This window comes from Heterodontus francisci, chromosome 38, assembly GCF_036365525.1.
Source record: "Heterodontus francisci isolate sHetFra1 chromosome 38, sHetFra1.hap1, whole genome shotgun sequence".
In the NCBI taxonomy this organism is placed as follows: domain Eukaryota; kingdom Metazoa; phylum Chordata; class Chondrichthyes; order Heterodontiformes; family Heterodontidae; genus Heterodontus; species Heterodontus francisci.
Window position 1 is genome coordinate 41,562,150 of NC_090408.1, and position 16,794 is coordinate 41,578,943.

At 42.7% G+C, this 16,794-nt stretch overlaps 1 protein-coding gene across 2 annotated transcripts in view; it reads left to right on the forward strand.

Annotated features, from left to right (window-relative positions):
- The window catches only part of spg11 (SPG11 vesicle trafficking associated, spatacsin), a 151,670-nt gene that overhangs the window by 55,752 nt on the left and 79,124 nt on the right, over nt 1-16,794 (forward strand). For both annotated transcript variants that reach the window (XM_068018211.1, XM_068018210.1), the window contains exons 17-19: nt 12,646-12,752; nt 13,450-13,595; nt 15,058-15,222. In XM_068018211.1, coding sequence (XP_067874312.1) covers nt 12,646-12,752; nt 13,450-13,595; nt 15,058-15,222 — 418 coding nt within the window. The remainder of the gene's footprint in view (nt 1-12,645; nt 12,753-13,449; nt 13,596-15,057; nt 15,223-16,794) is intronic.

The window sequence follows — 16,794 nt, forward strand, 5'->3', positions numbered from 1 at the left end:
GTATGCTGTTACAATTGACGGCTGTTTCAGTCCAGGTTTTCACAGGGTGGGTTGGTGAGAGTTAAGTGACATGAATGGGATTGGGGTAGGCCTTACTCATGAGTTGAATTCATAACAAAACTATTCTCTTGTGGTTGTTGCTTCCGCATTCTCTTCCCCCACCAACCCCCTTCTGAGAATGGGGCTGGGAGAACAGCTTGAAATATTGTGCACACAGATGAGGACTTCCAGTCTGCGTCATGTGCTTTCTTAAAGGAGGTGGAGTGCAAGAGATGGATGATTAGTGAAGAAGAGTGCTGAGTCGAGCTTGCTTTTTTTTAAAAAAACGTTTGTTTTCAAATTAAGTTTACTTGACTGATGTGTGCTCATCAGTGGTTTTGGTGATGTTTTCCTTCATATTACTGTAACTTTCTTCTGTTACTCAAATGAGCTAAAGTTCAGAATGCAGGTGAGATTTTGTTGACTTCCACTGTTTATTTTCTGACCAGTGTCATTCTGTTTTTGTCAGCACTGCATTGTGTACAGGTCTGTTAAATCTGCAGTTTGGAAATATGACTTATGAGGGGGGTCTCACTTATTTAAAAAAAAACACACTGATTTTTTTTTTTAGTGGGTTTGTGATGTGTCTCTTTCCTGATTATTAGTTAAGGCATATGCTTGTTGACCTGTATCAAGTTCCTCTTTCTGTACCTCCATGTAGGCAGAATGGTATAATTATACAACGCTGCTGGATGTCAGCAGCGTTAAAGTAACTCCTCAGCACTTAGTGAAAACCAATTTGCTTCAGTAGAGCTACTTTCATTAAAACATCATTAAGTACCAAAAATAATTCTCCACAAATACAGAACCTGGACATGTAGCTTTAAAGAGCTTCATACCTCAATATTATGCAACTAATTTACATGCTGAGGGTTTCATTTGCCATTCTTGATATCCTTTCACTTGCCCCCACCCTGCCCCATGAGCCACCATGAGTGTGTTAGTGTTATGTTTATGGTGCTGGACCAGGAATCCCAAAATCAGGAATTCAAATCCCGCCGTGGAAAATTGTGAAATTTAGTTTAGAGATACAGCACTGAAACAGGCCCTTCGGCCCACTGAGTCTGTGCCGACCATCAACCACCCATTTTATACTAATCCTACACTAATTCCACATTACTATCACACCCCCACCTGTCTCTATATTTCCCTACCACCTACCTATACTAGGGGCAATTTATAAAGGCCAATTAACCTATCAACCTGCAAGTCTTTGGCATATGGGAGGAAACCGGAGCACCCGGAGGAAACCCACGCAGACACAGGGAGAACTTGCAAACTCCACACAGGCAGATTTCAGTAAATCTGGGAAAAAGGCCAAGCAAGCTGCTGCATTCCAACTGGTTCACTAATGTCCTTCAAGGAAGGCCAGCTGATCAAGGCTGCCCCTGCCACATGTCAGTCCAGCCCACTGTGTGGTTGACTTTTTAATGCCTTCTTAGGTGGCCTGGCAAGGCATTCACCTAAGGATCTGTTAAAATGAGGCTTTTCTATCTTCATCCACATCCCAAGAATAAAATGTGAAGAATAAAGGCAGATTGTTGGGACTTGATTAACGGCACTTCGTCTGGCCAATAGCTGAGCAAGCGTAGCCCAAGTTGTGTCTACCTCTGGCTGTCTATTTTGTGCCTGTTAAACACCATGATCGAATTAGAGACTTCATGTGAAGGATCATACCTCTATGGCACAGCCTGTTAATGTATACCAAAAGAGTGCCTCAAAGTGATGGTGCAAATAATTGACTGACTCCTGTCCAGAGATAATGGCAATGTTGAATAGCTGGCTAATTTGGAAGATTTCTCTTTTTTAATATTCTGTATCTGTAATCTATTTTGTGGCAGCTTGGCTAACATCCAGCATGAGGACAGAGAGGCTTAATTTTAGCATTTTATTTAATAAAACTGTCCAAACACACAACCTTGGCTGCATTAGAGGTAGATGAGAGATGTATTTTCTTATTGGAAACTTATTTTTCACTCTCAATAGTTAGTGAACGTTTCTTTCATTGTAACTGTTAATAAGGTTTCCCTTTCTTCTACACATTATTCTAGAAACCTGGTTTCTAAGAACAGAACTTGTTACATTTATTTAGCTAATGAAGGAATTGTGTGGGCTTTTAATGTTTGGTCACAATAAGGGGCCATGACATTTTGGTGATCATCACTTGTAAAAAGATTTTCTGGACTAGTAATTTTTTATTTTTGAATGTTTGAAAGACACGATGTATTTTCAGTTGTTTGATTAAATACATACTTGGAGAAATATTTTTCAGGGCTATGGGGAGTGTTCCCTGTAAGCTGCACATGGCTGCAGCAGGATGATGCTGTGCAGACCAATAACAGGTTATCCCCTTTAAGATACCATGTGTGCGTAGCTGTGCAAAGAAGTTTATAGGTACTGTGCATTCAAATGAACAGACCGTGCACAATTAAAAAGATTGAGGGACCTTGGCTATGGAGAATGAACAGGGGAGGTGGGACTAATTGGATCGCTCTACCAGAGGTACAGTGGGCTGAATGGCCTCCTTCTGTGCTGTCTCATTCTAGTCTTCCTAGGCAAAATAAAAAAGTGGAATTCCCCACCCCGCACCCACTCCCTTCGAAATAATCCTGGGATACTATGCTGGAAATACACAGTGGGTTTATCAGCAACTGAGAGGAGAAAAGATGGATTAAAATTTTGGATGTTAATTCTTCATAAGATCCTGAAACAGCAATAATTCTGACCACGTGCCTCCCCCATATTAGCCTCGCTTTTCCTCTTTCAGATATTGATCTACCCCCTGTTTGTTTCAACATTTTTTTTGGCTTGCTTTTGAATTTCAAGCATTTGCAGCTTTAACTTTCTGCCTTTGAACTGTGCTTGTTTGATTCAGTAGTTGTGACTTTAAAAAGGATATTTCTGGTGAGATGCATCCCCTCCACCCTGATAACGCTTGCCCTGGTGTTGATGAATACTTGCTTTGACGATATTATTTATTGTAACATATCTCCCCCATGTGGATGATTTTGTGTAATGCATTTTAAATTGCACCAGGTTGATTAGATAAAGGATGCACCAATTTACACTTTCTTCCTCTTCTTTCCTGCCCCTTCCTCCCCACCCCAAAGCTGTTTTGAAATTGAGACTCTAGACATGTAGGACTGAGGAGGAGTTCCTTATTCCTCTTTACATCTTTTGGGCTAAATGTAAAAGCAGAACCTCAAAGGTAATAATCTCTGGATTGTTACCTGAGCCACGAGCAAATTGGCGTAGGGTAAATAAGGTTAGAGTTAAACGTGTGGCTCAAAAACTGGTGTCGGAGAAATGGGTTTCGATTCATGGGACACTGGCACAAGTACTGGGGAAAGTGGGAGCTGTATCGTTGGGACAGTCTTCACCTGAAATAAAAACAAGAAATGCTGGAAATACTCAGCAGGTCTAGCAGCATCTGTGGAGAGAGAAGCAGAGTTAATGTGTCAGGTCAGTGACGCTTCCTCAGAACTGGCAAATATTAGAAATATAAAAGGTTATAAGCAGGTAAAGTGGGGTTGGGGCAAGAGATAACAAAGGAGAAGGTGTAGATAGGACAAGGTCACCGAATAGCTGACCAGAAGGTTGTAGAGCAAAGGCAAACAATAATGTTAATGGTGTGTTGAAAGACAAAGCATTAGTACAGATAGGGTGTTAACGGACTGAAAATTGAACAGGCACAAATACACATATGAAAGAAAAAATGGGTAAGCAATCTGAACAAACTAAGATGAAACAAAATAAACAAAAAAAATTGAAAAAAGAAAAAAATTAACTCAAAATAAAAGTAAAATGGGGGGCCCGTCATGCTCTGAAATTATTGAACTCAATGTTCAGTCTGGCAGGCTGTAGTGTGCCTAATCGGTAAATGAGATGCTGTTCTCTGAGCTTGCATTGGTGTTCCCTGGAACACTGCAGAAATCCCAGGACAGAGATGTGAGCAGGGGGGAGTGTTGAAATGGCAAGCAACCGGAAGCTCAGGGTCCTGCTTGTGGACTGAGCGGAGGTGTTCCGCAAAGCGGTCACCCAGTTTGCGTTTGGTCTCCCCAATGTAGAGGAGACCACATTGTAAGCAACAAATACAGTATACTACATTGAAAGAAGTACAAGTAAATCGCTGCTACACCTGAAAGGAGTGTTTGGGGCCTGGGATAGTGAGGAGAGAGGGGGTAAATTGGCAGGTATTACACCTCCTGCGATTGTAGGGGAAGGTGCCGTGGGAAGGGGACAAGGTGGTGGGGGTAATGGAGGAGTGGACCAGGGTGTCACGGAGGGAACAATCCCTTCGGAATGCTGACAGGGGAAGGGAGGGAAAGATGCGTTTGGTAGTGGCATCACGCTGGAGGTGGCGGAAATGGCGGAGGATGATCCTTTGGATATGGAAGCTGGTGGATGGAAAGTGAGGACAAGCGGAACCCTGTCGCGGTTCTGGGAGGGAGTGGAAGGGGTGAGGGTGGAGGTGCGGGAAATGGGCCGGACACGGTTGAGGGCCCTGTCAACCACAGTGGGGAAGAATCCTCGGTTGAGGAAAAAGGAAGACATATCAGAAGCGCTGTCATGGATGGTAGCATCATCAGAGCAGATGTGTCTGAGACGGAGAAACTGGGAGAATGGAATGGAGTCCTTACAGGAGGCAGGGTGTGAAGAAGTGTAGTCGGGGTCGCTGTGGGAGTCTGTGGGCTTATAATGGATATTAGTAGACAGCCTATCCCCAGAGATGGAGATAGAGAAGTCGAGGTAGGGAAGGGAAGTGTCGGTGTTGGACCATGTAAAGGTGAGAGAAGGGTGTAAATTAGAAGCAAAGTTGATAAGGTAGTCTTCACCTGAACTGTGCTGGGACCAGTGTTTTGGCGAGTTGTATAACTAGGGCAGTAGAGAGGGCTTTAAAGTAAATAGTGGGGACAAGGGACCAGTGAGAGAAGATATGTTAAATTAAAGAGCAAGGACAAGGCAAAAGAGCAAGGTAGCAACAAGGGATATAATCAGAGCATGGTGGGAAGAGACAAAATTTGCAAAATTAAGAGTGTGCCAGCAGCTAAGGCTAGAGGTTGCGTAAATAGTAAAAAGACAGAACTGAAGGCTCTGTATTTGAATGTGGGTAGCATTTGTAACAAAACAAGTGAATTGATAGCTCAAATAGAAATAAATATGTTGATCTGATAGCCAATACAGAGACAAGGCTGCAGGATGACAAAGGCTGGGACCTGAGTATTCAAGGGTACATGATATTTTGGGAAGGACAGGAAACTAGGAAAAGGTGGAGGGGTAGCTCTGTTCAGTAAGGATGACATTAGTACAATAGAGAGAGGTGACCTTAGTTCTAAAAATCAAGATGTAAAATCAGTTTGGGTAGAGAAAAGAAATCGTAAAGGTAAGAAGTCACTTGTGGGAGTAGTTTATAGGCCCCCTAATAGTAACCACACGGTAGGCTGGGTATAACGGAAGAAATAATGGGGGCTTATGATAAAGGTATGACTATAATCATGGGCGATTTTAATCTACATATAGATTGGACAAATTAGATTGGCAAAGGTAGCCTGGATGATGACCTCATAGTGTTTTTCAGGACAGTTTCTTAGAGCAGCACATTCTAGATTCAACCAGCAGGCTGTTCTAGATCTGATAATGTGTAATGAAACAGGATTAATTAATGACCTCATAATATAAGTGCCGCTAGGTAGCAGTGATCACAACATGATTGAATTTCGCATTCAGTTTGAGGGTGAGAAGAGTGGATAGAAATGTATGAACAGGAGTAGGTTATTCAGCCCATCGAAGCTGCTCTGCCATTCAATATGATCATGGCTGATCATCCAGTTCAATGTCTTATTCCCACACTATCCCCATATCCCTTTATGTCATTGGTATTTAGAAATCTGTCAATCTCTGCTTTAAGCATACTCAATGACTGAGCCTCCACAGCCCTCTTGGGTAGAGAATTCCATAGATCCAAGATTAGTGGTTTAAACTTAAATAAGAGTAATTATGAGGGTTTGAAGACTCAGCTGGCTAAAGTAAACCGGGAAGTTAGGTTAAGGAATAGGCCAGTAGAGAAGCAGTGGCAGACATTTAAGGAGATATTTCATAACATACCAGACAAATATCTGGAATGGGCGGGTTGTCATATGAGGAAAGATTGGACAGGCTAGGCTTGTATCCGCTGGAGTTTAAAAGAGTAAGAGGCGACTTGATTGAAACATATAAAATCCTGAGGGGTCTTGACAGGGTGGATGTGGAAAGGATGTTTCCCCTTGTGGGAGAATCTAGAAGTAGGGGTCACTGTTTAAAAATAAGGGGTCACCCATTTAAGACAGAGATGAGGAGAAATTTTTTCTGAGAGTCGTGAGTCTTTGGAACTCTTCCTCAAAAGGCTGTGGAAGCAGAGTCTTTGAATATTTTTAAGGCAGAGGTAGATCGATTCTTGAAGAGCAAGGGGGTGAAAGGTTATTGCTGGTAGGCTGGAAAGTGGAGTCGAGGTTACAGTCAGATCAGCCATGATCTTATTCAATAGTGGAGCAGGCTCAAGGGCCAAGTGGCTTTCTCCTGCTCCTAATTTGTATGTTCGTATGTGAACACTCAGCAAAGCTACATTCCAGTGAGAAAGAAAGTTTCCAGGGGAAGGATGCACCATCCGTGGCTAACTAAGGAAGTTAAAGATGGTATCAATTTGAAAGAAAAAGCATACATTCAGCGATGAGTAGTGGCAGGTCAGAAGATTGGACAGAATATAAAAAAAACAGCAAAGAATGACCAAAAGAATAATGACAGAGAAATTAGAGCATGAGAGAAAGCTAGCAAGAAATATAAGAACAGATAGTAAGAGTTTCTACAGGTATTTAAAAAGGAAAAGAGTAAGTAAAGTGACTGTTGGTCCTCTAGAGAGAGTGTCTGGGGAGTTAATAATGGAAAATAAGGAAACGGTGGAGTAATTGAACAGAATTTTTGTATCTGTCCACTGTATAGGATATAAATAATATCCCAGAAATAATTGTGATTCAAGAGTTGAAAGGGAGGGAGGAACTTAAAACAATTACCATTACCAGGGAAAGGATACTGTTACAACCAGGTGAGGAAGGGGTCTCGGGCTCCCTTTTTGCCCCTTCTCTGGTTTGACCGCAACTTTTTTAACATCAAGGGGCTGAATGGCTTACTCCTGCTCCTAATTCGTATGTTGGTATGTGAACACTCAACAAAGCTACATTTCAGTGAGAAAGAAGGGCTCCAAAGGCATCCATTTTTAGGGGCGGCACAGTGGCGCAGTGGTTAGCACCACAGCCTCACAGCTCCAGCGACCTGGGTTCAGTTCTGGGTACTGCCTGTGCGGAGTTTGCAAGTTCTCCCTGTGACCATGTGGGTTTCTGCCAGGTGCTCCGGTTTCTGCCCACAGCCAGAGATTTGCAGGTTGATAGGTAAATTGGCCATTGTGAATTGCCCTTAGTGTAGGTAGGTGGTAGGAGAATTGAGGGAAGGTGGGGATGTGGTAAGGAATATGGGATTAATGTAGGATTAGTATAAATGGGTGGTTGATGGTCAGCACAGACTTGGTGGGCCAAAGGGCCTGTTTCAGTGCTGTATGACTCTATCGTGATCGAACTTAACACCTCTGAGCGCTTTCTCTTGTTCCTCTAATGTAATTGCAAATGAACCAATCAGACAGGTTTTCTTGAGTTTAAACAAGGAAATGTAAGTTTATTATCCTCTAAACCGGTTAAAATTTACTAAAAATATGCTACGCATCCACGCCCACGTTCACTCACTCACTCACTCACTCACTCTCTCTCACTCTCACTCACTCACTCACTCACTCTTTTTTCCCCCTGTAATCCGAGTTGGGAGGTTGGAGTTAGAGTCTGTAATAAAAGAAATTTAAATACAATTCGGTAGTCAGTCCGAGTTCTTAGTTGAAATTGTAGTTCTGAAGCCCTCGCTGGGCCACGTGCATGGTTGCAGACTTGCTTGTATCCTAGTTGTTGGTTGTAAGGGTCTGTAGACTTGGCTTCACCAGCTGCAGCTTGAGGCTTCTCTGGATCTCTACAGAGAGAGAGAGAGTGCTGTTCCCTTGATTTGCTTTCTGAGTCACAACTCTCACTCTCCCAGAGTTGCACAAAACACCTCTTTGTTTTGATGAGGTTCTTCTGGAATTTTCTTTGAAATTCAAGGCTCTCCCCTCAGGTTGCCCAGACATACATGGTGGGGGGGTTGGCTCTTTCAAAGTCAATGGATGTCAGTGGCTCTTGATGACCACATTGATAAGGTTATCTCAGGTAATTGAATCAGCGAGCATCCCATTGTTCTGGTTAGGCTGAGTCAATCATGTTTGTCTCCAGTCTAATCCTTTGGTGTTTGTGGCCATCTTGGCTGCAAGCTGTTCTTTTTAAAAAGCTATTTGTAACAATTTCCAGTAAAAGTCTCAGGCAAAGTTCCAATCGATTTAAATTAATATTTCCTATTTGGCATGTGGGGGCTTTCATAACTGTACTGATAAAATTATTAGAACTAAAATCTGACAAGTCTCCAGGTCCTGATGGACTTCATCCTAGGGTCTTAAAAGAAGTGGCTGCTGAGATAGTGGGCTGGATTTTACCTTAGGCGGACGGGAATTCGTCACCGACATGAAAGTCGGCGAACCTGCTTCCGCCTAGCCCAGGGATCCGTCCCACATTTTATGGGTCCCCGGGCCTTAATTGTCCCGAGGCTGGACATCCACCCGCTTGAGGGCCTCAGGCCAGTCAGCGGACCGGCAGCTCTCAGTCCCAGCAGCGCCACTGGCCACTGCTGGGACTGCAGGCCAGCCGACACCATGGATCCAGGAGCGAAGGTAAGTAGGGGTTGCCTCACCAGGGGGATCGGCCTTTCCTTGGTGAGGCTGGAGTGGTCGTTTCGGGGGAGGGGGGTCGTCTTGGGTCCCGGGGGTGGGTTGGGAAGCGGGGGCTTGTGTCTGACTGCCATCCCAGCCCCCCCAGCCTTTCACGTCCCCAGCATGCCCACTTGCCACTGGTAAAATACCTGTGGAGGCGGGCGAGGGCCCTTAAGTGGCCACTTAAGGGTCTTGATTGGCCTCGGAGGCCAAGATGGCATAGAATGTGGGAAAGGAAGAATAGAAAAGCATTATATTATTTAAATGGAGAGAGATTGCAGAGCTCTGAGATGGATACACGAAACACAAAGTTAGTATGCAGGTACAGCAACTAATTAAGAAGGCAAATGCAATGTTGTCATTTATTGCAAGGGGAATGGAATATAAAAGTAGAGATGTTTTGCTATAGTTGTACAGGACATTGGTGAGACCACATCTAGAGTATTGTGTACAGTTTGGGTCTCCTTACTTAAAGAATATAATTGCTTTGGAAGCAGTACAGAGAAGTTCACTCGACTGATTCCTAGGATGAGAGGGTTACCTTCTGAGGAAAGTCTGGACAGGTTGGGTCTGTATTCATTGAAGTTTAGAAGGATGAGATGTGATCTGACTGAAACATGCAAGTTCCTGAGGGGTCTTGACCGGGTGGATGTTGAAAGGATGTTTCGCCTTGTGGGAGAGACTAAAACTAAGGGGCAAGTTTAAAAATAAAGAGTCTCCCATTTAGGACAGAGATGAGGAGAAATTTTTTCTGAGGTTCGTGAGTCTGTGAGACTCTCTTCCCTAGAGAGCATTGAAGGCAGGGTCATTGAATATTTTTAAGGCAAAGGTAGACAGATTCTTGACAAATAAGGGTTATCGGGGGTAGACAGGAAAGTGGAGTTGAGTCCAAAACAGATCAGCCATGATCTTATGAAATGGTGGAGCAGGCTTGAGGGGCCGAATGGCCTACTCCTACTCCCAGTTTGTACTTATATATGTATGTAATAGTAACTTTCAAAAGGGAAGTGGGTGTATACTTAAAGGAGAAATTTGCAGGGCTGTGGGGAAAGGGCAGGGAAGTGGCACTAATTGGAGAACTCTCTCAAAGAGCCAGTGCAGACATGATGGGCTGACTGGTCTCCTTCTGTGCTGTAAGATTCTATAAGCCCACTGACCAAAGCCTGTGTTTGTAAATATTTGAAAGTCAGGGCTTAGTCTTTTTTGCTTTTGTCTTTGCCATTGCAGAGGTTCCAAATGCCAGGTTTTGAGAGCTTGCGCCAGCAGCAGGTTCCATTTGAGAAACTGTATTACCAAAACCTGCAGAAAAATATTGTAACTCTGGATGGTGCCTGAGATCTTTGAAAACTTTGCTTATGATCCTGGATCTTCACGTCTGCAGAGAACCTGCCTCCCTTTTGTGTACTTTCCTCGATGGCAGAGCGAAAATGCTCATGTTCAGTCTCTTTTCTGTTTCAGATATACAGTCTGCAAAACAGTATAATGATGAATGCCAAGATGTTAACTATATGGTGCAGGACACATGGAGGTCCTTATGTGGCCTCTTGGGGCCATTGTGAAATGATAACAGAAGCTTGTGTCTGTGCTTCTGTGTGTTGGAGGGTAGGGTAAATGTTCAGAACACAAATGAATGGTGTAGTGGATTCATAGCTTAGGATCATAGCATCCTATAGCCACAGAAACAGACCATTCAGCCTGTCATGCCTGTGTTGGCTCTTTGAAAGAGCTTTCCAGTTCGTCCCACTCCCCAGCCTTTTCCTCATAGTTCTGCAAATTAGTCTTTTTCAAGTTAGTTTCCAATTACCCTTTGGAAGTTACTAATGGCACCTGATTCTCCTGCCCTTACTATTAGTCTTCCAGATCTTAGCAGTCCACTGTGTGAAGAAATATATCTCCTCATTTCCCCTAGTTCTTTTGCCAATTATTTTGAATTGTGACATCTGGTTATTAAGTGGGGGTTTTGTGATTTACTTTTCAAGATAACTACAGTGAATGCTTGGCCTGGATTTTAAAGCCCCTCCCCTGCTGGGAATGGTGGGGAGGGGCCGGGGGGGGTGGGCGGCAATGAAGATTAGTACAAAGGAGGCCCGCCACCAACCCCGATGGCAGCAAGGCCCCGTACTGATCTCGGCAGCAGCGGCGAGACCTCATGGCAGCTGCCCTGCCGCTTGGCGATGGGACCTGCGTTAAAATATGTTAATGCCTACTTACCATGTAGGCTGCAGCGATTCTGCCAGCAGTTTTCAATCATTATTTGGGTGGCCACTGTGCCTTCGAATTCCCATTCAGGGAAACGACGCGAGGGGGGAGGAGTTGATTTTCTCGTACGAGAGGGGGGGAGCAGGGTTACAATGATGTGGATTGGTCAGGGGGGGTGGTGATGGGAATGGGTAAAGGACAAAGGAGCCAAACTTTAGGGGTGTGTGAGTGAAGGTCAAATTTGCAAGATATGTATTGCGGGGTGGGGGGGAAAGGACAGGAATGTTTTGAAATGCCATTGGGCGGGGTGGTGGGTAGGAGTGTATTGAAATGTCATGTTGTTCATTTCTGCAGAATTTTACATTATCTGGCCTGTTAAATTTAAATGTACCTTGAGGGCCGTAAGCCTTTTAAAAATGGCGCCTGCTTGCCTGTCCCCTGCACGTCATTGCGGGGGGCAGGCGCCGAAGCCATGCAAATGAGCCACCGCGTTTGAAATCGCGGTGACTCTGTGACTTGGTCCCCGTGTGCATGGGCAGCATTTATTTTACATCCACCGCCTACTTTGGCGGCGGTATCTTAAAATGCAGCCCCTTGTGTCTATGCTGGTACCACTTGGGTCAATAGGTAGTGACAAATTAACATGCAAAATTCCTCTTCTCTGAACAATGGGACAACAGACATAACCTTATTCAACTGTAGTTATCTTGATAAGTGAATCATAACATTCCCACATCCTGACCAGAAAAATAGAATTGAGAGCACTATGTAAAGATACAAAGGATAGCCATTAAAATAAAGCCACTAAAGGGATAAGGAATTGAATAGAATTTATTCAGACTCCCAAAAAGAAATCTTTACATACTATAAACCTAGAGGAGAAAACAAATGGATATTCTTAGAGGATAGTTGCACATCTTATCCAGTTTTTTAATGAAATAATTAAGAATTGTGATTTAATTTAACATTTAATTGTGTGATACTGGTGCAATTATAGTATTAAAAAAAACGTGCATGTGCTAACAGGTGAAAGCTTGCTTTGAATTGATAGCTGAAAGTGCGCCAGGGATCTAAGTTAGCATCTGTACGGATAATCTCTCTCTGGCCAAGATTTCTCATCGAACATGTAATTTCAGGTGTATTCATGTGTGCTCAGCTTTCTTGCATTCTCAGGTTCATTTAAACCACTCCCACAATCCTGTATCCCAACAATAGAAAATTATACCAAGAAAAGGTTATAACTGTACTGCTGGTAAAAAGACATTGCAGGCTGTACTGGGATAAAATTGTAAATTGGTATGAAAGTTGGCTGCTCATTTTAAAGGGGCTTAAAATTAGGATTCAGCACTTTTTTCCTGAACTAGGTGAGTGTATCTTGTCGTGAATTATGATGGATGTTTAAGATAGTAAGTTGACTTGTTTATCCAACTGTAAAGAAAATTGACATATGCATGAAATGTTAGCAGTTGACCAACTTTCAGATATATCTATTATATTTCATGTTCCCTGAAGATTTTTGTTTTTGGCTTGTTTAACAGATTGAAACCCTCCAACTGCCCCCTCCTGCGTGATGGAACTCTCCATGTGACCCATCCTTGGTTTGAATTTCTAATGAGAATAAGAGAGGTTGCTGACAATCTATTAGGTATTCTTTGTAACTGAGCCTAAGCAATTTAATGCTTCTCAACTAAATTAAGTGATGTTTACTTACTTTGGCAGCAACGTAGCTGCTGTTGGGAGAACCAGTATCTCACCTAGAGAGGTGAATTCTGCTGGCAGTGGTTTAGTATTTGGTATTCCTCATTGAGGGCAGCGCAGTGGTTAGCACTGCAGCCTCGCAGCTCCAGTGACCTGAGTTCAGATCTTGGTACTGCCTGTGCGGAGTTTGCAATTTCTCCCTGTGACCATGTGGGTTTCCACCGGGTGCTCCGGTTTCCTCCCACAGCCAAAGACTTGCAGGTTGATAGGTAAATTGGCTATTGTAAATTGCCCCTAGTGTAGGTAGGTGGTAGGAGAATGGTGGGGATGTGGTAGGGAATATGGGGTTAATGTAGGATTAGTATAAATGGGTGGTTGTTGGTTGGCACAGACTCGGTGGGCCGAAGGGCCTGTTTCAGTGCTGTATCTCTAAATAAGTCAATCCTGAATGCTGAAGTTAATTTCTTACAGATAACCACCTTGCAGTGCTTGCTTTTAATTGAATCTTTTGCTTTTTGTGTTTGGTCTAATTTCTGAACCTGGCTAGTCTGATATTACATGTTGTGATATTTTGTGCTTCAGCCATTCTCGGAGATGTTTATATTGCACTCTCAGCTATATTGATCGTTCTTCTGTCCTTCTAGATACATCTGTGACATTCCAAGCGAGTCTGGCCAATGCTCAAATGCTGATTCCCAGTAATCAAGCTAGTGTCAGCAGCATGCTGCTGGAGGGGCACACTCTGATGGCATTAGCCACCATTATGTTTGCTCCTGGAGGAATTGATCAGGTGAGTTCAAATGAGCCATACCTTTTTAAATCCACAGTCCTGTCTTTTTGATCCCAGTAATTGGGGTTGGAGTGGAAGTTCCCAAGTTTCTTGCAGTTATAGGTCTTTTAGATCTTTTTATTATTGAAATATGATTTATTTAAGAACATGCTTTCCTGGAACTCGTGTTGTAGGAACCGTGGTAATATGGAAAATTGTGTCGTGATTCACATAGGATCTGAAATTATGTTTAGATATTTGCAATACTTTGCCTTATAGTACCTATCAGTACTTTTCAATCAAATAACATGGGAAACCACTGGAATCAGAGAATTGTATAGGACAGAATGAGTCCATTCAGCTGTGCTCTCTGAAAGCTATCCACTTCCATCTTAAATTTATGCTCTTGTTACCCACTCGCTGCAAATCATTTTTCCTGATCTATCTTCACAAAACCATTTAATTTTGAATACCTCTATCACAACTTCTCTTAATTTTAATGAAATTAAGCCCAGTTTCTCTAGTCTCTGCTCATAACTCTTATCAAAGTAATGCACCGTCACAATTGCATTTTTTTTTTCTTCCCTCTTCTTTTGGTCTTTTACTTTTTTCAATCTGTAATGTCAGGAGGGTGATCTGCTCCCAGCTTCTAAGTGCCACCTTTAAGTCAATTGTGCTTGGGACAACTGATCTATAGTTGTGCACCCAACCTCTTGGGGCACTGGTGATTTTTTTTCCCTCTCCTTCCCAGCACAGCCAAGAAATATAACTACAAGGAACACTCACCATCTTGACCTGTTTATTAATAAAATAGCTGAATTCCATCAGAAATGTGAGGCTTTAATTTTATTTAAAAAAAACTGATAGTGAAGAGTGAAATCTTCAGTTCATATAAAACGAAGGAAATCAAAAGACTATCGGGCCCATCAAGCCTGCCCCTTCCAGTCAACAGTGGAAACCTCGGAAAGGAGCACTTGTGTGATGATCCAAGTCGTCTTTTAAACAACAAGACTGTCTTGGCCATTCATTAATTCCCACTTTTGCACTGTGTGCATTTAATGTGTTGTACTGATACCAGCTGACTTGAAACCTGTCCTGCGAGTGCCAAGTATTAATAAACTATTCACCCACTTATAACTGGCCCAGCTCTGTTTAATTCACTTTTACTTATATTGTGTGTATGTTTTAAAATATAATCTACATTACCTCAAAAGTACTGGCTGTAATGTGTTTTGGGACACCCTGAGGTCGTGAAAGGCACTATGTAAATACAAGTCAAAACAGAAAATGCTGGAAATGCTCAGCAGGTCAGGCAGCATCTGTGGAGAGAGAACAGAGTTAACATTTCAGGAAGGTCATTGACCTGAAACGTTAAATCTGTTCCTCTCTCCACAGATGCTGCCTGACCTGCTGAGTATTTCCAGCATCTGCAGTATTTTGCTTTATGTACAGACATGTCTTTCTTTATCTGTGGTTTCTTTAGGTGATGCAGGAAAGGAAAGATGCTGATGATTCTCTGTGGAAAGTAGACCCGCAGCTGTTGAAAATGGCACTGGCTCCTTATCCCAAGTTGCGGGCTGCTCTTTTTCCGCAACTCACTCCTCATGGCATTCCACCGCTGGACATCACTCTCTACCATCTTTTACAGGTATTTACGGTGCATCTCTTCCTAATGGATTGGGTTTCCTCTGGTCTCTAAGAATGTTTTGAAACACTTGGTTTGTGCGTGTTTATGATGGGGGTGGGGGCGGTTGTGTAACTGCAATGAAGGTCAGGTCCTGTGTTCCATGCCTATTGTCTTGATTTATTTTTCTCTTTTTTTTTTCCTCCCCTCTTTCTTCCTTCATGCTATTTTCCTTCTTGAGTATGCTATTATTTTGACACAATGAATAAGCTTGTATCAAGTGGTGTACTCCTCAGGGATGACATGAAACAAACTGACTTGCACCATCCTCGTGTTTACCATAACCTGAAATTAAAAGACCATGAAATTTAATCGAAGTTGCAGCTAACAGCAACTGTTGATCTATCTGTGCAGTTTGATCAAATGAGTTCACAATTGTTTGGGTTTTTTGGAACAAATTTGCATAGCTTAGTTATTGGATTCTGTTGAAATCAAACTGAAAGTACATTGTACCCCATGGCGTTTTATGTAATGAGCAGATATGTGTAGATAAAACCTTGATGGCTGTAATTCATCATTCATTTCCTTCTTTAAATTCAAGACAAATGATCTCATTTGGTAATTCTAAATATTTGTATGGTGTCTAACAAAAATGCTCTGCAAATTTACCAAATCTGATTTGTTAATATTTGAATTTTTTAAATTCAGTTAGAAATCAGGACACCAAGGGCCTGATTTTTAACCCATTCACTTAGAGTTAATGTCCTTGCCCCAAGTCTTGCTATTTCATTTACCACGGCACCAGCATTAGTGAGGAAGCAGCAGTAATAAAACAGCATGCTTCAACGGAAGACAGTTTCTGGCCTTGCCTGTTTGCTAAGCAGAAACAGTGTAGCAGGGCAGCATTTGGCATCATTGCTCCTCAGATAGAGGAAAAATCCAGGGTTCCTGCCTTAACCTCTGTGCAGTAACATGCTGGAAAATACACATGTAGAGAGCAGCATGTGCATGGGAACACCACCACCTCCCATTTTTCTGTCCAAGTCACACACCATCCTGACTTGGAAATATATCACTGTTCCTTTGTGTTGCTGGGTCAAAATTCTGGAACTCCCTGTCTAGTAGTACTGTGGGAGAACCTTCACGATATGGACTGCTAGCTGTTTTAGAAGGAAGCTCACCACCAACTTCTCGAGGGAAATTAGGGATGGACAATAAATGCTGGCCTTGCCAGCATCACCCATATCCCATGAATGAATAATTTTTAAAAATAGTCTAGTGAAGGCAAGATTGATACCGGCTGTGTAGTTCCCCTCCAGCCCTACCCCACAATAATCTGCCAACATTAATTGTTCAGACTCACATGAAGAATGGAGTAAAAACAAAAAATGCAGGAAATACTCAACAGGTCTTGCAGCATCTGAGGAGAGAGAAGCACAGTTGACGTTTCAGGTCTGTGACCTTTCATCAGAATGTGAAGATTGGACACTTGGAGGGACACAGTGGAAGGTTTTAAGTTCTTGTGGAACCACAGGCATCTTTTGTTTAAAACAACTATAGCAACTAAAAATGTTACTGCATTTCTCAAGATTGTTC